The 18,060-nt window shown below is 46.6% G+C and overlaps 1 protein-coding gene across 5 annotated transcripts in view; it reads right to left on the bottom strand.

The window, feature by feature from the left end:
• Positions 1–422: 422 nt before the first annotated feature.
• The window catches only part of ST3GAL5 (ST3 beta-galactoside alpha-2,3-sialyltransferase 5), a 49,988-nt gene continuing 32,350 nt past the window's right edge, over positions 423–18,060 (bottom strand). For 4 of the 5 annotated variants that reach the window (XM_067704488.1, XM_067704489.1, XM_067704490.1 and 1 more), the window contains exons 4-7: positions 14,154–14,497; positions 10,309–10,495; positions 8,690–8,848; positions 423–4,518 (exon numbers count right to left, since the gene is read on the bottom strand). In XM_067704488.1, coding sequence (XP_067560589.1) covers positions 4,270–4,518; positions 8,690–8,848; positions 10,309–10,495; positions 14,154–14,497 — 939 coding nt within the window. In that variant the 3' untranslated portion in view covers positions 423–4,269. The remainder of the gene's footprint in view (positions 4,519–8,689; positions 8,849–10,308; positions 10,496–14,153; positions 14,498–18,060) is intronic. The other variant, XM_067704492.1, reaches the window with a different exon arrangement.

The raw sequence follows: 18,060 nt of genomic DNA, 5'->3' as shown, positions 1-18,060 counted from the left end.
TTGCTGTTATGACATATCTCCTGAATAGTTTCTTACTGTACATTTTCTGAAAGTTCACTTTGTTAATATTTCCAGCTACACAAAGGCTGTAATGGCTACATCTGCCCAATCTTGGATGGCTGCCTGACACCAGAGCAAAACTTGACATCTCACTTCTGCCAGACAGAAGGAAACTTATAAACCTGTCATTCTTTGGACATGTCTTATTGACACAGCTCATTGGAAAAATCTGCTTTTAAAAAAGTCATAACTAAATTTCACAGCATGTAATTTATTCTCATTTCACCACAGCCCCGCTGAGTGGCTACTTTTCCTGTCTGCAGAATGGGTTGGAATTTAATACTGGGAACTAGTCAAATTGAATCATTTGGGTAATGAAAGTCCAACTACGAAGACTGCAGTTTCCTTTTGGGGAGCACTACTTTCTTGTCAAAATTTTTTTTTTTTTTTGCGGTACGCGGGCCTCTCACTGCTGTGGCCTCTCCCGTTGCGGAGCACAGGCTCTGGACACGCAGGCTCAGCGGCCATGGCTCACGGGCCCAGCCGCTCCGCGGCATGTGGGATCCTCCCGGACCCGGGCACGAACCCGTGTCCCCTGCATTGGCAGGCGGACTCTCAACCACCGCACCACCAGGGAAGCCCTCTTGTCAAAATTTGAATGTGCATATGAACGAATGGTTCTCTTCAATTTACTTCAGTTTTATGTTGTGTCGGTTGTAGGTAAATACAGATAAACACCTTGTTCTGTGGACACAAAAACAGGCTAAAATGGCATTGGGATGTAGGAAAGAAGAGAAAAAGACAAGTTTGGGCCAGGGTGCCTGGCCCTCCAGGGAAGGGCAGGGGGTGCGCTATGTACTGGGTCTTTTCCCCTGTTGTCTGCACTTTAGTCTGAGAGCTGAGGGTGCGGTCATCTGGGCGGCCTTCAGGGAGGGTCAGCGTCTGGGAAGACGGTGTCGGTCCCACGGGCAGCAACACAGAGTCCTTCGTTTGAGGGAAGCATTTTGTCACCATGTGCGTGAACGGAAGTCAGGCCCAGCGTTGCACAGTTCCTGCTTGCTACACAAGCATTCTAAAAGCTCACTTCATTCTAAGGGGAATTCTGCTAAATCACAGAACTAGTCATTTCCTTCTTTCTTAATGCGCTTGACTGAAGTGCACCAAAGAAAGGAAGAAAAAATAACCCACACTTGGATGCTGTAAACCTGCCAAGGAGAATAGATCCGATTTCAAAATCTTCCTATGATGCTGGTCTAAAAGTTTCTCCTGAGACAGAAATAAGGCAAACGTAACAATCCCTTTGATATCAAGTCCAAAAGCACTGGAGTTAGAATGTAGTTAAAATAAAGAGGTCCTTGGTTTCAGAAATCTTTAATACCCTGGGGAGACTAGGGTGTGACTACTTGTTGTTCTCTTTTACAATCAGCCCATGTCTGCAAACCAGATTGACTGTTGCCGGTCAAGAGGTCATAGTTCAACAGAAACAGTCCAAAAAGTGGGCTTGACAACTTATTTTAACTAATGGGTCCACAGATGATGAGACCCGCCCCCACCCCCAAATCTGTGAGAATAGACATCACCAATGCCTTATTAGTACCTTGTTGGGAAATTTAAAAAAAACACCACCACCACCGTGACACAAAAGTATCAGTGAAGAAGACAAGGTAACACCTAGAGGCATGAAGTTGTTCAGAAGATCCCAATTCATCTTTGCCTAGAAACATGGCACACGTCATCAGGAGATACTCATCCTGGTCCCAAAAACATTTTTCTACGGCCAGCCTAGGTTTCTGGAGAGAATAAGCTCTCTGTAGGAAAAAACAGAAAACTAAAACTCACTGAAATTTTCTGTGGCTCAAAGTTCTAGTGAGAAGTATGTTAAAGTACAGACCATGTGTAAGTCATCCTAAGTTGCCTCAAAACCGATGATTACATCCACGTAAGAGCATGTGTGCCTACAAGGCTGCACAAAGTTGAAAATGTGATGGAGGAAACTCAGTTACTGGAGACCAACCTTGTGACACCCTGGGGCACCTGGAGGTCTGTTCCCAGAAAAGCAGGCGGAGACACAACCCTGAAGCAAAGAAGCAACTTCTAATGAAAACTGCCGAAGTGCTTAAAGTTCTCAAAGATGGTCTCTGGTCAACTCTGATTGGTGGACACCATGAAAGGTCATTGAAAAAAATATGCCTTTTTATCCACTTAGGGCACTTACTGCCTGCCAGTAATTAAACATTGAGAGGCACGGGCAAAACAATGTAAAAATGGAAAAAAAAAGACACACAGAGTAGGAGGGGAGGGATGAGGCCAGGTCTGGTATCTGTTGAAAGCTGAGGAAGTGCTGGACGGGCTACTTCCCAGCAGCTGTGCAAGGCAGGGGAAACGGGACCACGAGACCAGGCGCACCCGTGAAGGGATGCACCGGGAAAGCTTTCCAATTGTTGGACCCTGGCTGTTTCTTGTCTTTTCTAATAAGCATTTGGGCTTCTCTAAGTAGCCCCTGAGGAACGAGGGGGTGGAGGTGTGTGGTGCAGGCCTGGCCTCACCTGAAACACAGGACAGCCGCAGACCGTTTTCCTGAGTCTCCATATTCAGAGCTAAGTCTCACCGTTTAACAGATAGCAATTTTCTTTCTTTTTTTTTTTTTGCGGTACAAGGGCCTCTCACTGTTGTGGCCTCTCCCGTTATGGAGCACAGGCTCCGGACGCGCAGGCTCAGCGGCCATGGCTCACGGGCCCAGCCACTCCACGGCACGTGGGATCCTCCCGGACTGGGGCACGAACCCGTGTCCCCTGCATTGGCAGGCGGACTCTCAACCACTGCGCCACCAGGGAAGCCCCAGATAGGAATTTTAAAGCATTTTTTCCTAAACAGTGTCTTACAGAGTAGAATCCATAGAAAATTTTAAGAAAAGACATAAAACCAGAGAAATCCTATTTTGCTACGCAGGCTGCTCTGAGCTTGACCCCAGAACCCTGGAGATCCAAGGGACTCATTCAGAGCTATGACCTGGCTCCTTGCCCCGCATATGCCGAGGAGCCGGCAGATGCGGGAGCCATCGGCCTGGCCTGGGAGTCAAGAGCTGCACCGGGGGCTGTGGGAGAAATAGAATTGGGGGAGGGGCGGCAGTAGCAGCCAGCGGAGGAGACCCCTTCATCCCCCAGCCTTCCTCACAGGCATCTGCAGTGAGGTCCTGACTAGCAGTGGCATCCAAGAAGGACATTTTAGCTAGACTTATAAACTTATTTTCTGGGGGAAAAAAAAAAAGCACTCAAATTAACTAGACTGTAAGAGCTCCTCAAAAGCTTTTATTCTTTTTTTTTTTTTTTTGGACCAGCACACTGCCTGGTACACACTGCCAAGGAGGCATTCAAAAAAAAAAAAAAAACGTTTTTTCTTAAACAGGCAATTTATAACACGGGGAAGACTTCATTTCAGTGTTTCAGAAAACATGATTATTCCTGGAAAGAGTTTATTCCTCTACGACTCTGGAGAACAGAGGTTTTGTCCTAATTTTTATAAGCCACCTCAGACAGACAATGGAATAATCTGGATTAACATTTAAGTGTTTGGAAGGCAGTTAAAAACTCTCAAGAAATCCAAGAGTTGTCCGCCTGGGGCAGCGTTGCAGTACTCGGAGGACACAGAAAATGTCTCTGTGTCCCTCCTTGACCTGGGACCTTCAGGACAGCTCCCCTGCTTGATTCCTACAAGTCTTCCTGCAGAAGGCAGATCAACAGAGAGGGACGGTGAACTTCTCCGACCGGCCCAGGCCTCATGCAGCAGCATGGCCCAACCAGTCCCAGTGGTTTAGCTACCCAGCACGTCACCCTGGAAGTGCTTCCGACATCTGTCCCACCGAACAGACTAACAGAGAACCAGAGTCAGGCATTCAGGGCTGTCATCAAAGGAGTCGCCTCCCTTCTTCCACATAATGACCTGGGATTCTATGTGCAGTAGACATGAACAGAGTTTTTACAAATTAAATAACTTTCTTAAAATACAATAAAACATCATTACATACAATTCTCTTTGGAAAGTCTTTCCCATTCTCAAAATTAACTTCCAAAATTTTGTGCAAAAACACTGGCTTCAAATAAATAGGGAAAAAAAGTGGGAAGAACAGAACTTTTTGTACTGTTTTTGTTTTTTAAATTAAAAGTTAAAAAACACCAGCTGCACTTCAAAGTTCTTGCAGGACGCGTCAAGAAGGCTGTGAAAAACAGCCCTCCTGGTCAGAACTGCATTTTCAAGTGAGGTTTTCTGGGTTCAAAATTCACAATGGATGCCTCCGCTGAGATCCCTCACCACGCCCTCTCTGACCAGCTTCAGGAGGAACCCCGTCTCTGTGGTCACATTGTGCATGGTCTGAAAGTTCATGGCAGCCATACAGAGATTGTCAAAGTAGTGCAAAGGTGTTCTGGGTTGGCTGAGGTCATAGCCAAAGCCTGCCAAACTGACTTCATCGCACAGATGCGTGGCTAAGACAACGGCAATGACACCAATCGTGGGGACGTTCTGGAAAGGAGAAAAGACAAAAAAAAAAAAAAGGTCTTAGCACAAGTCGCTGCTTTACAGGTAGGCTACATGCCATGCAAAGTGATGAAAGTGGCACTGGGGGCTGCAATTTTATACATCACACAATTTCAAATATCACCCAATTCTAAAGTCTGACTTGCCATCCAGGTCAGGAATCTAGACTCTAAATCATGGTCTGTGATGTGAATTCTTTTAACACACAAGCAAAAGGCAGCCTGGCAGGTCCTGCTGCACCAAGCTAAAAGGTGTTCTTTCTAAAACTTCCACCCACCGGTCCTGCACAGAAGGACCATAATAGCAAGACTAACCCATTTCCTCTCTCATGCGACAAACGTCTACAAGGTCTGCTCTGGGACAAGTGGCCACAGCCCTTCTCCGGACATGGTTTGGGAACCCGTCCCGTCTTGGCTGGCTCCTGTACAGCCTCTGCCTGAGAACAGAGCGGGCTCAGCTCTCGTTGGTGAAGACTGTCTTCACCCCTTACTTGTGAAGACAGTCTTACTTCACCCCTACTTGCCTTTCTGGCAAATAACACCCCCAGGCCATTTTCACACGTCCTGCAGCTCAGCCAGTTTCTGCTGGCTCTCTGTTCAGGCAAGTACATTTTTCGCCTCAAATTACGGGCTTTCACATTTGTTTTTTCCAAAATGTACCCCTGCTGACTTCGGCCTAGAATGCCAGATGTCCAGAATTTTGTATTCTGACTGTATCACCACTCCCTCTTCACGTCCAACATCTTGCCACTTGTACATCTGGAATTGGTTCTCTGGATCTCCCTCACAGACTTGGGTAAAGACAGCACACAGGGCGGCAGACAGGAATACGGAAAGCCCTGCAGTGCCTAAGCCCTCCTTGGAGACTGCTGCCCATCTAGTACTTGATATTCTCTTGTATCGTCTTTCATGTGCAAATATACCTCCTTGGTTCATCTCAGCCGAGCCTGTGACTTCCATAACCAGCTCTCCTTTTCTGTAAACTGGAACAACAGTGAACCTTTCACAGTTCAGAGATTAAGGTGGGAATAGCGAACATCCAGGGAACCCATCATTTGATAAAAACTGCTTCCTGCTCCCCAGTGTGTCCCGTCTACCTCTCAAGGCCAACCTCCCTTATTAAAAAGGAACTCAACAGTCATTTTACATGTTTGGAAATAAAAACCAAGGGAAATTGACCCTAAAGAAGCCAGCCTCCTGTTTGGGCTTAGGACTCTAAGGCAGTGTGTCCTGTCTTCTCCACCTGCGGCAGCTCGGCACACAGCACCTTAGGAGTACCCATCAGTGTCTGTGGAGGAGTATATAGGGGTAATGCATGGAGAGAAACTCAGAAACTATCAAAAGCTCCCCAGAGCACGTTATCTCCAGAACACGTCCCCCAAGAGCAGCCCTCACTGTCCAACAGGCTTCTCTGTCTGCTGGGAGGGCAGATGCATGAGGGAGTTTCTGACGATGCAATTTTAGATCAGAAGCCATCTTCCAAGTTACTGTTTTTATCCAAAAGAAGAATACCATTTTGACAATGATAAAAAATAAGCAAATATTCAATTCAAATGATAAATTATAAAGTAGAATGTAAAAGACTCCTATAGACTCACTCTCCAGAGAAGGGCATTCTTCACAGTTTGGTCATTCTTTCCAAGCTTTTTCCTATGCAACTATATATACATTTTTAGTTTTTAAACAAAAACGGGATTAAATAAATGTTCTGTAACTTGATTTTCTTGCTTAATACATTGTGGAGGTGTTTTCATATCTATTAGTTTTTCTTCATCCTCGACAGTCACACGATATTGCATCGACTATACCATAACGTTTAAACAATTCTCTAATGATGAATGTTTAGGCTGTTTTTAGTCCTTTGCTATCAATGCTACGATGAACATCCTAGAATAGCCTTGCAGATTTTCTCTAATTTCCTTCTAATAAAATTTTTAGAGTCAAATTGCGGGGTCAAAGACTATTCATATATATATATATATTTTTTGCGGTACGCGGGCCTCTCACTGCTGTGGCCTCTCCCGCTGCGGAGCACAGGCTCTGGACGCGCAGGCTCAGTGGCCATGGCTCACGGGCCCAGCCGCTCCGCGGCATGTGGGATCCTCCCGGACCGGGGCACGAACCCGTGTCCCCTGCATCAGCAGGCGGACTCTCAACCACTGCGCCACCAGGGAAGCCCAAGACTATTCATGTTTTAAAGTGATATATGTATTGCCAAACCACCATCCGGAAAAAGTGCCAACTTATAATTCTACCTACATTCCTGCCAAACAAGGACATTATCAAGCTTTTAAATCTCTGCTAAGAAAACAGGCAAAAAATGTCACTGTGGCTCTAATTCGCTTTTACTTGATTACTGGTGAAGATGAACATTTTATCATGTATTCCTGGGCTGTACTAATTTCTTCTGTGAAATGTCTGTTCATATCCTTTCCTCATTTCTTTATTGGCTCATCTTTTTCTTTTTGATTTAATAAGATCTCTAAATGCTTTGAGACTATTTACTCTGTGATTTCTATGATAAATTTTCCCCCACTAACTTTGTTTCTGATACCCTTCGCCATTCAGCAATTTCGTATTTCACGTAATTAAATCTGTCCATTTTTTAAAGGTTATTTTTAAAATAAAATCGACCTGCAAGCCAACAAATGAGCATCTGCCTGTGTTTAAAAAAATACTATGGAATCTAATAAAGAAACGGGGCAGTTTAAAAGATACAGAAATCTAAGTGCACTTATAGTGAAACCTCTTTATAACTTAGTTTAAGAATCTTGCCAAAGTATGTTGTCTTTTTTATAAAATTGTTTTGTTAAAAGTGATGCCAACAGGTTAAAAGTTGTAAGCCCACATTCCGGAGGAACCCATGTGCTCTGTGTGGGAGAGCCCAGCTAAAGCCAATCAGAGACCCGACAGTCACTGGTCGGGGGTAGGGCTGCTCTCCTATGAGAGGGAAAACACATCACGGGTTCTGGACACGTTCCTGCAATGGGCAGAAACTGCATGGCCCTCCTGGGCTCCCCATGGATGGAGAGGCCAGAGCCCTGGAGGAAAACGGCGGACTGCGAAGGGAACAGCTTCCACTATGTGAACCATTTCACCCGAGCTGGGTGTTCAAGCCTGAAGTTGGAGCCAGAGTTGGATTTAGCTCTTACTGATCGCAGTGAAGAACTAGGTTTTTGTTTTTAAGGAGACTATTCAGGTATTTGTTTTCCTTAACGAGCACAGAATTCTTCCTTTAAAATTTACACAGTTGTGTTAAAGCATCTTTTTAATTAGAATTTGATTCAAAGGGCAAATAGAAGACCCTGCTCATCTGCCTATTGGATGAGGACCCCTGAGTCTAGCTCCATTTGCAAATTGCACCCTGAACCAGCCCCATTTCCTAGGAGGTATCTCAGGCCCCCAGTGTGAGTAGCAGTCCCCATGTTTCAAAATTCCTTGCTTTTCCTTAAATATAAATGTTTTGCTTAAACCATTTCCACTGCTTTTAAAAAAGTTTTATTTAAAGACACAGGTTTAGCTATTCAGATCATGAAGAAACAGGTAATAAAGGCACCTCCGCCCAGTAGCAACACAGGCTAATTGCAGGTAAAGAATCTACCGCAGTGAACAGCCTATAGCACCAAGGTTCTCAGAGCAGGCTGAAAAATAAAAATCACCCAGGGAACTCTGAAAATCCCAATGTACAGACCACAACATAGACAGATTAAATCAGAATGTCTGGGGTGGGATCCAGGCATCAACTGAAAAGCACTGCTCTCACCTATAAAGTGAGGATAAACGTCAATTTTCACCCAAGTGGCCTGTAGAGTTAAAATGTAAAGAACTTTCTGATCACCGAAGTTCCTTTCAGTGTCCTGCAGCTAATTATATGGAATCCTGGAGTAAGAATACCTTAAATAATATCTCAGTGACCGAAGTGCTAACGTGCCGACTGTACTAGTCAGATGAGCCACCAGGAGTGGGGGGATCAATCAGTGGGGAGCCCTAAGGTGAAGATGTAGAGAGGGAAAAACACATGGAACATCTAATCAATGACTAGGTTTCACCCCCGGAAGATGCTTCTGGGTATACAGCTGAGCCTAACTGAAAGCTGTATAGGTGCCTCCTTTCCAACACAGAGAAGAACAGTTAAGTTTCAGTAGCGACAAAAATACCTTATCTCGGCCCCAGAACCTTGACTGAGGCTCTGAGTATCGAAGGATGTCAAAGGCAGTCTCTTTGATGATAACCGGATTCAAAATCCTGAACTGTTTTGGCTGGAGTGGGATTTTTTCCGCCACCTGCTTCCAAAAGAAGAGTCGCACCCAAAACGGCTAAGGAAAGAAAGCAAGCGATCGTTAGGGGGATTTAATCAAGTCATCTTATCAGTGGAGCGGGCAGAGTGCATCCCCTGCTAATGAGGCCAGAACCGTGGGTGTGGCCCCTTGTGGGTTTGTAGGCTGCATTCTGTGGCCAAGTCACAGATCTATGCAAATCCAGTACCTCAACTCAGGCAAGCAACTCTAAGGATCTGATCTATGAAGGTGGCACTGGACAAGGAAAGGAACTGCAGAAGCAGCTCTTATTGATTTGGGGAAGAAATTCTTCAGGTAATGACCTGAGATAGTCAGCCTTTTTAGGATCCAAAGCCACCATTTTGCCCAGGGAAAACCAAGCAAACAGATCCAATTCGAGGGTATGAAGTGTTCTGGGTGCCCCGCCTGTGCTCAGGCCCCCACCACGCACCCCCTTCTCCACTTACTCCACTTCCTAGTCCTGTGATGTCTCTTGGTAACTGACTGTAAGTCATTTCGTATGTGCTTCATCTTTCAACTAGAACAACTACCCAAGAGAAAATCCAGAGGACCACAGTAACCTGTACGGAATCGAGCTTTGGAGATACAAATTCTCCAGCACGTGAAGCTTCTGTGAAAAGTCTGATATGTCCTGTTAACTTTACAGTCAGCTGGTTTGTGCAAGTGCATATAAACGCACACACACTGCTTAACAGCTGACCTCTGGAATTCATTTCAACATAATGTGGGGGGCTGGGGGACTATAAAGTAAGGTGATAGATTATTGTAAAGACAAAGAAAAGGAATATGACCAAGTTGGGGCCATCTCCTCCACATCTGCCCCTCTGGAACGCCGTGAATTGACTCCAGCGAGAACACCACCAGGGGTTTCCCCGGTGGCGCACTGCATAAGACGCCGCGCTCCCCATGCAGGGGGCCCGGGTTCAATCCCTGGTCAGGGAACTAGATCCCACAGGCATGCCGCAACTAAGAGTTTGCATGCCGCAACTAAGGAGCCCGCCTGCCACAACTAACACCCAGCGCGGCCAAATAAATAAACATTAAAAAAAGAAAAAAAAAAAGAACACCACCAAAGCATTTTTGGAGAATCTCTTTGAAAATACTCTTCGGAGAATTTATGTATATTCTTCTGAATTGCCTCAATAATGGTTTATATTCATGCACATAAAACTAATTTCTGAAAATAGTCAGAAGCCATGTAAATTCATGTCTGGTGAATGAGGTGGGTGGCCAACCTCAATGATAGCCATTTTGGTCCCAAGCTTGTTATTTCCACTAAGTAATGATCCCAGTTTCCACATGTGACTCAGTCAAGTTCTGAAAGCAATTTCCAGGGGAAGTTCTGAGGGGCTTCTACAAAGGGAGTGTTTATTTGAAAGCATGTGTGTTAGTTTAAAAATAAAAACCTGTTAATTCCAATCAGAGGCCCCTTCGCTTTTTACGGAGGCATATCTGATGGCTGAATTTCTAGTGCTTACCAGGGTTTCATTTTTGACCATCGCCTGAAGCCAGTTGAAGTCAACACTTTTAAATAAAACAGCAACAAACAAGTCATTGGAATAATATTCAAGGTCAGACAGTGGTGCACCCTCCGGATAAGTCATCCTTATAGTAGTTTTATTTCCAACATGCTCTGAATATCCTTCAACCGGTGCACTGTTTAACCTATTTAAGTAAAAAGGACAAAGACAAACTGACATTAACCACTTTAACACATGCCAAATTCCTGCAGCGTGTTTTCCACATTTTTTTAGGACTGGGAACGAGGGTGTGGTTGGGGGGTAGGGCACCCCTCCCAGCAGCCCTGTCATCCCTCAGCTCTGCCCTTTCCAGGTGCTTGATGAACGCAGTCTTCAGTCTGCAAGAGACTCCCGTATCCAATTTCTGAATGACAAGCAATTCCATCTAGTCCTGCCACTTTAAGCCAACCCAAACACATTACACTCTGGGCACTAGTAATGTTTCCTTGAAAGCTTCCCATTGTGCTTAGATATTAGTGGTTCTTGCCAGAATTTCAAAAAGGGAATCAAAAAAGAAAACCTAAAAACCGGGGAAAGGCAGACACAAACCATAGTTATATATAGACAGGGATGGGCCCGAGGAGGGCACTGGGTCCAAGTGCAACCTGGTCTTAAATTAAAGCAGGAATTTGGGGCACTCAGAACTGTTAGATCAATGAAGGCTTTGCCAGGGTGGATGCTCTGGGGAAAATGCTAAGAATTCTTCCCAAAGCAGTACCACTCACACAGGTACACAGTTTTGAAATCTCAAAAAAAGTCTGTTTGGTTCTTTCCCTGTATTATCACACCTGTACAAACCTTTCTTTTCTATTCCACCATCACTTCCTCTTCCAGAACTCAGATACCTAACTCCTGGATTATTAAAAGCTATTATTAGGGCTTCCCTGGTGGCGCAGTGGTTGGAAGTCCGCCTGCCGATGCAGGGGACACGGGTTAGTGCCCGGATCCCGGAGGATCCCACATGCCGCGGAGCGGCTGAGCCCGTGGGCCATGGCCGCTGAGCCTGCGCATCCGGAGCCTGTGCTCCGCAACGGTAGAGGCCACAGCAGTGAGAGGCCCGCGTACCGCAAAAAAAAAAGCTATTATTAGACATGACAACTAAATGCACGGCATGATCCTGGATGAGGAATTTTCTTTTTCTTTTCCTTTCTTTCTATTTTATTACTTATTTATTTTTGGCTGCATTTTTTTGGTCTTCGTTGCAGCACACAGGCTTTCTCTAGTTGTGGCGAGCAGGGGCTACTCTTCGTTGCGGTGCACGAGCTTCTCATTGCGGTGGCTTCTCTTGCTGTGGAGCAAGGGCTCTAGGTGAGCAGGCTTCAGTAGCTGTGGCACGTGGGCTCAGTAGTTGCGGCGCACGGGCTTAGTTGCTCCGTGGCATGTGGGATCTTCCTGGACCAGGGCTTGAACCCGTGTCCCCTGCCTTGGAGGCAGATTCTTAACCACTGTGCCACCAGGGAAGCCCTCTTTTCCTTTCTTTTTAAATAATGGACACGACTGGAATAACTGGTGAAGTCTGAATAAGGACTGTAGCTAAGGTCTGTACTGCATCAGTGTTAATTCCCTAATTCTGAATATCGTCATGCGGTTCTATGAGAGAATGTCCTTGTTCTTAAGAAATGCACACTGAAGTATTTAGGGGTAAAGAAGGAGTTTGAGATGTGTAACTAACTCTTAAAGGGTTCAGAAAAGAATAATAGTATATAAAGAGAGAAAATTATAAAGCCAGTGTGATACAGCGTTATCAACTGAGGAGACTGGGAAAAGCGTGAATGGGAGTTCTTTGTACTACTCTTGCAACTTCCCTGTTAAGTTCAGAATTGCTTTAAACCTAAAAGGTACCCCGGGGGGGAGAGGTCAATTGGGAGACTAGGATTGACATATACATACTACGATATATAAAACAGGTAACTAATAGGGACCGACTGTATAGCACAGGGAACTCTACTCAATACTCTGTAATGACCTATATGGGAAAAGAATCTAAAAAAGAGTGGAGATATATATATATATATATATATACACACACACAGCTGATTCACTTTTCTGTACAGCAGAAACTACCACGGCATTGTAAATCAACTATACTCCAATAAAAATTAATTTTAAAAATAAATAAATAAAAGTTACCCCAAAGAAGTTTTTCAACTGATCTCCATCATAATCAGTCTAAGTCCCCTTCCTTGGTCCCCAGTGCTCTGTGTCCCCCAGTGCCTGTGCCTGAAGTCCATGCTGTCCAGTCTGGCCTCACCATCACTGGGCATCGAGCCACCTGCCCAGCCCCCTTTCCCTCTCCCAGGCCCTCGTTCCTCCTGCCAGGTAAGCTTCCCCATCCAGATCTCCTGGCCACCTCCTTCCTAAAGGGCTAAATGCCACCATTCTTCAAGGTCAGCTCAAGGCCGCCCTTCTCTTCCACTGCATCTCTCCTCTGGACCGGAGTGCGCACCCCAGTTTCTTACCTCTTCTCCTCCCGTATATCGGTCGTACACCATTAGAAGGGCATATGGGGTCCTGTCTGCCTCCCCCAGTGCTGCCTGTGCACAGCTGATCATTCAGCTGCTTACATAGAGTCAGGGTGAGGTTCTGGAAGCCTCAAAACCCTGCATTCGGAATGCTAGGCTCTGGCCTGGACTCTGTGCCCTACAGTGTCTCTGTGTCCTCATGCCTGACACTGGCTAAGGGGATGGCTTCACTATGGAACGAGAACATCCAGGGCACGTGACAGTGTCGGGCACACAGGAAGCACCCAGAGAAAGGAAGCAGTTCCCTCCTCCTTCACCCCACCAAAGCCCACAACCCCACTCCCACACCCTCACTTCCCACCTTTCACCTGAAAACGTAGTTCTTGTTTCTTCTATCTCTTGGCCCTTACAAACGTCTGGTTCTTTCCTACAAACATCTTACACCCTGTGTCCTTTCCTCCTTAGCTTCCTACACATTCTCCCAAAATAGCTGCTAACATGTACTGAGCATCTACCCAATTCTGACACTGTTCCAAGTGCTTTACATCTAGATGTGAACTCGTTTTGTTTTCACAGTCACCCTGTAAGGTCTGTGCCATCACTGCCCCCATTTACAGATGAGGAAACGGAGGCACAGGACAGTGAGGAAACGGAGGCACAGGACAGCGAGGAAACTTGCCCGAGGTCACAGCTACTGGGGCTAAAGGCATTATGGGGATCTAGCACCACTTTCAGGCTCAGAATATCTGAGATGGATCTTGTCATCCTCCCTCACTAGCCAGAGATTTTCCTCAACTTCTCCGTTTCTGACAGCGGTCCCACTAACGTCTCAGACCCCAGACTAGAAAGCTTGGCGTCCCCTGACGTGACTGTCAAACTATCAGAAACTCCTGTAATGTAGGATGACTGCCTATTGCCTGTTATGTGGCTTTCAAACACCTCTGTGTGCTTTCTGGTCCCAACCGGTACCACCTTCCAGGGCTCACCTACCCCAAGCCCCACTCCCAGAAGCCAGGCGTCCCACGGACTCAAGCTCCCTGCACTGCCTCCTCCTCTGGGCCCTGCCTAGCACAGCCTTCCACCTTTGCTGGCTTATCTGAATCTACCGATCCTTCCAACCTTCACCTCCTCTGAAAGGGTTTTTACCAAAATTAGGGTCAGTACTGCACAGTTTGGGGCGTCCAATCCTTTCATGTCTTTGTTTCCACTTCTCAAACAGCGAGTCCCCTGCAGGCAGGGACATGTAGGGCTGCCTGGGTCCCTCCTGTTTTTGGTGCTGCCCTGACCCACAGCAGAGAACTAAAGTCCAGAGGGGAGAGGATGGTCTGAAAGCCAACGTACCTTATCACAACATCGAACTGGTTCAGGGCCCGGCCCAGCTCTAGCCCGTGGAGGATTCCACCACTTCCAATGACCACACAACGCCTGCAGCTCTTGGCTTTCAAGTGTGCAGGAAAGTCATGCTCGGGCAAGAGTTCCAAGAGGCTCTGGACTTTCTCGGAGAACTTGTGGAATCCGAAAGGAGGGTCGTACTTGTACTCGGCCTCGCTCCCTGCGGGGGCTTTCGTCACGAAAGGTGGCAGGTCCGAGGTGTACCTGTGCCTGAAGAGCTGCACCATCGACCTCTTGGCGAACTGGGGCCGGCATTCCTTCTGCAGGACTTCCTGGGCATATTGCTGGGCTCTCTGGAATGAAGCACACAGGCCTGAGCTTCAAAGGCTCTCAGGCATCATAAATATACTCTGACAGGTGACACTTTGTCCTGCGATGTTTGGTGTAGCTCCCTTGTGGATGACTGTCTTGTAACACAAAACGTCTGCTTTAGGGGGCTTCCCTGGTGGCGCAGTGGTTAAGAATCCACCTGCCGACGCAGGGGACACGGGTTCGAGCCCTGGTCCGGGAAGATCCCACATGCTGCAGGGCAACAAAGCCCGTGCGCCACAACTACTGATCCTGTGCTCTAGGGTCCTTGATCCACAACTACTGAGCCCACGTGCCACAACTACTGAGCCCACACGGCACAACTACCGAAGCCCGCGCGCCTAGAGCCCGTGCTCTGCAACCAGAGGAGCCACTGCAATGAGAAGACCTCGCACCGCAATGAAGAGTAGTCCCCCTCTAGCCCGCGCGCAGCAACAAAGACCCAATGCAGCCAAAAGCAAATAAATAAAATAAATAAATTTTAAAAAACAACAACAAAAATCTGCTTTAAAGAGTTAATCTATGCTAGAAACTTGAGGGGGAAACATGGGAGAAGCACATGACAAGGAGACAAACTCAACAAGGGTATTTATTTCACGGCACAAGTAGAACAGGAAGGACCCCCACCTCCTACCCTCCCAGCCTAAGCTGTTCAAATAAATTCCGGGTGTTCAAATAAATTTTGAACAAGATTTGAACAAATCTGAACAAATTTTCAAATAAATTTTGAACAAGTAAATTTTGAAGAAATTTTGAGATGTTTAAGCTGTTCAAATTTGAGGTGTTTAAGATTTCATGTTTCATAAAATCCTGACATGGGAATTCCCTGGTGGTCCAGTGGTTAGGACTCTGTGCTTCCAATGCCGAAGGCCTGGGTTCGATCCCTGGTCGGGGAACTAAGATCCCGCAAATCGCGTGGTGTGGCCACACACACACACACAAATCCTTACATGCGCTACAACGTGGATGAATCTTGAGGACATTATACTCAGTGAAATAAGCCAGCCACAAAAAGTCAAATACTGTAGGACTCCATTTATAGACGGTATCTAACAGTCAAATTCGCAGAAATAGGAAGAACAGTAGTTACCAGGGGCTGAGGGGGAGGGGAAATGGGGAACTGCTGTTTAATGGGTAGAGTTTCAGTTCTGCAAGATGAAAATGTTCCAGAAATCTGTTTCACAACAATGTGAATATACTTAACAGGGCCAAACTATGCATTTAAAAATAATGAAGACGGTAAATTTTATGTGGGTTTCTTTTTTAAACACAATTAAAAAAAAATGATTTCCGGGACTTTACTGGCGGTCCTGTGGTTAAGACTCCGAGCTCCCAATGCAGGGGGCATGGGTTTAACCCCTGGTCAGGGAACTAAGATCCCACATGCTGTGCAGCACAGCCAAAAGAGAAAAAGATTTCCTATTTCAGGTTCCTGTCTAGTTGGATGAGAAACAGGCTTATTTATCAGAGGGAGTAATGCGCTTCACACAGTCTGGAATGGGAACCAGGTGTAACCTGCCACGGTGTCCGGTCAACAAAGAAGTTGCCTTGGTTTTGTATACCATCCTCCCTGCACGTTAATATTTTGCAACAACAAGAAATGACTGTTGAAGGCCAAGTACACTAGCCCGGCTGAACACAGCAAGACGCGGAGAAACAAGGGGCAGACACCCACTTGCCCCCCAGTCTGCCCTGGGCTCAGTCTGGCCAAATGCTGCCTCGGGATCACCTGGCAGCATCACTGTGCTTTCTGTCCTCATCGCCACAGCAGTCTTGGCCCTACCGTATCCCTCCTCCCACCAAGCTGCGAGTGTGTGTGTGTGTGTGTGTTCCTCTATTTTATTTGCTGGGATATTTATTTTTAGGATTGAATATGTCTCTTGAACTGTGTCAGGACTATTATGAGGATTATTATTGCCATATACAGTTTTAAATGTTTGTCTCAACTATGTTTTTCCTCAAAGTCTTGTCTGATTTTTGTATAATAAAATTTTTGTAGAAATAATAATCTTACTGCAGGAGAACCCCACTCCCTTTTCTTTAAATTACAGCTTCAAAAAGTTCTTAGTACTGGGAAGAGCACGCCGTCTACATCTTAAGAGTCTGGCCCCATGTCTGAAGAAGGGAATGGATTTTCTTTGAGCCTCAGAAGATGCCGCAGACACAAGGTCACTGTCTGAGGTCACCGGCACGACACCTAGGACGCCTCGCAAGACGGTCCTGAGCGTCTTCGCTTTGTGGGTTGCAGGTGGCACACCCAGGAAGAGGGCTGAGCTGGCAGGTTCACGTCGCCTGATCACCTCCCAAACCCCTACAATCCCAGCCTCTGCCCACAGAGAGCAGGTGACAAACACCACCACTGATACCTCGCGGGTTAGCATCTTCGCGAGGAAATCGGTCGTGACCCAGAACAGCCCCTGAGTGGAGGGCTCGCCCTGACCGGGCCTCCAGGTTGGTGACACTCTGCACCTACAGGCACTTAATGCCCAACTGGGGGGCAGGGCAAGCAGAGGAGCCACATGTACTATCCATACTTGTCTCTACACCCCGGGCCTGAGGGTTGTGAACAAGTTTTTAGAGAACAAAAGGTCTAATTCTTCACTATGGAAGGACATCCCAAGCATCTTGTTCTACAAATCTCCTGGGATGGAAATGAACATCCGAGAAGCGCCAAGAGACAGAAGCTTAGTGGCTGACTCAGGACTGGAGAGAGGTGTGAGGTGATGGAGCCGGACACCGGAGCACGACTTTCTGGGGCGCCAAATGTTCTAGTTTCATTTGGAAGGAGTGACATTTCATTCCATTTCCATTCTGGCAAAGAGTTCCATCTCAGGCTTCAGACTTAATTTTCTAGACTGTGGAAAGAGCATCTTCTGATGGTGACCCCTCCCGTCCCTCCGCAGGTGCAGTCAATCAATCCCAGGGACAGTGTTCTAAATGCCACTGGAAATGGCCAAAGCCACAGCGATTCCTTTTCTTCTCTTGTTTCAACTTGTTTAAACATGTAACACGCCCCAGAAGTGTCTCAGCCTCCCTCCTTCCTCTTTCAGGTTTCAAAGCTCAGAAGAAAAATGCCTTGGGAGGACAGCTCGCCTCGTGGAGCTGCGGTCATGACCGCAAGCATCTCGACCTTCCTCTTCTCCACTGCAGACAGTGCCAAGCCTGGGAGCCGGAGCAGGCTGGAGAGGAAGGACGCAGTGGGGTCCGGATGGCATCCGTCTCGGATGAGAACCACTGGGAACCAGAGGACTGGTGACCTCCCCAAAGATACAGGAACCCCTCTTCTCCCAAATCGAAGCTCTTGTGAGCTTCATTTCTTGAAAGGCTTCAAGGCTGAGCTTGCTGGCTGCCCACAACTGAGAATAAACAGACATCAGGCAGTTTCAGTTGTCACTGATGTGGCGATGTACCACGGAAAACCACAATGTGAGAATCCCCTGAAGGATGTTAAACCACAATGTGAGAATCCCCTGAAGGGTATTAAAAAACGAATTTTCCTCAGTAAAAATCTCCATTTTCATTTCTACCCCGTAATTTTTAGGACAAC

This window comes from Pseudorca crassidens, chromosome 14 (assembly GCF_039906515.1).
Source record: "Pseudorca crassidens isolate mPseCra1 chromosome 14, mPseCra1.hap1, whole genome shotgun sequence".
Classification (NCBI taxonomy): domain Eukaryota; kingdom Metazoa; phylum Chordata; class Mammalia; order Artiodactyla; family Delphinidae; genus Pseudorca; species Pseudorca crassidens.
Note: the sequence above shows the minus strand (reverse complement) of the source record. Positions and strands in the feature narration are given on the sequence as shown.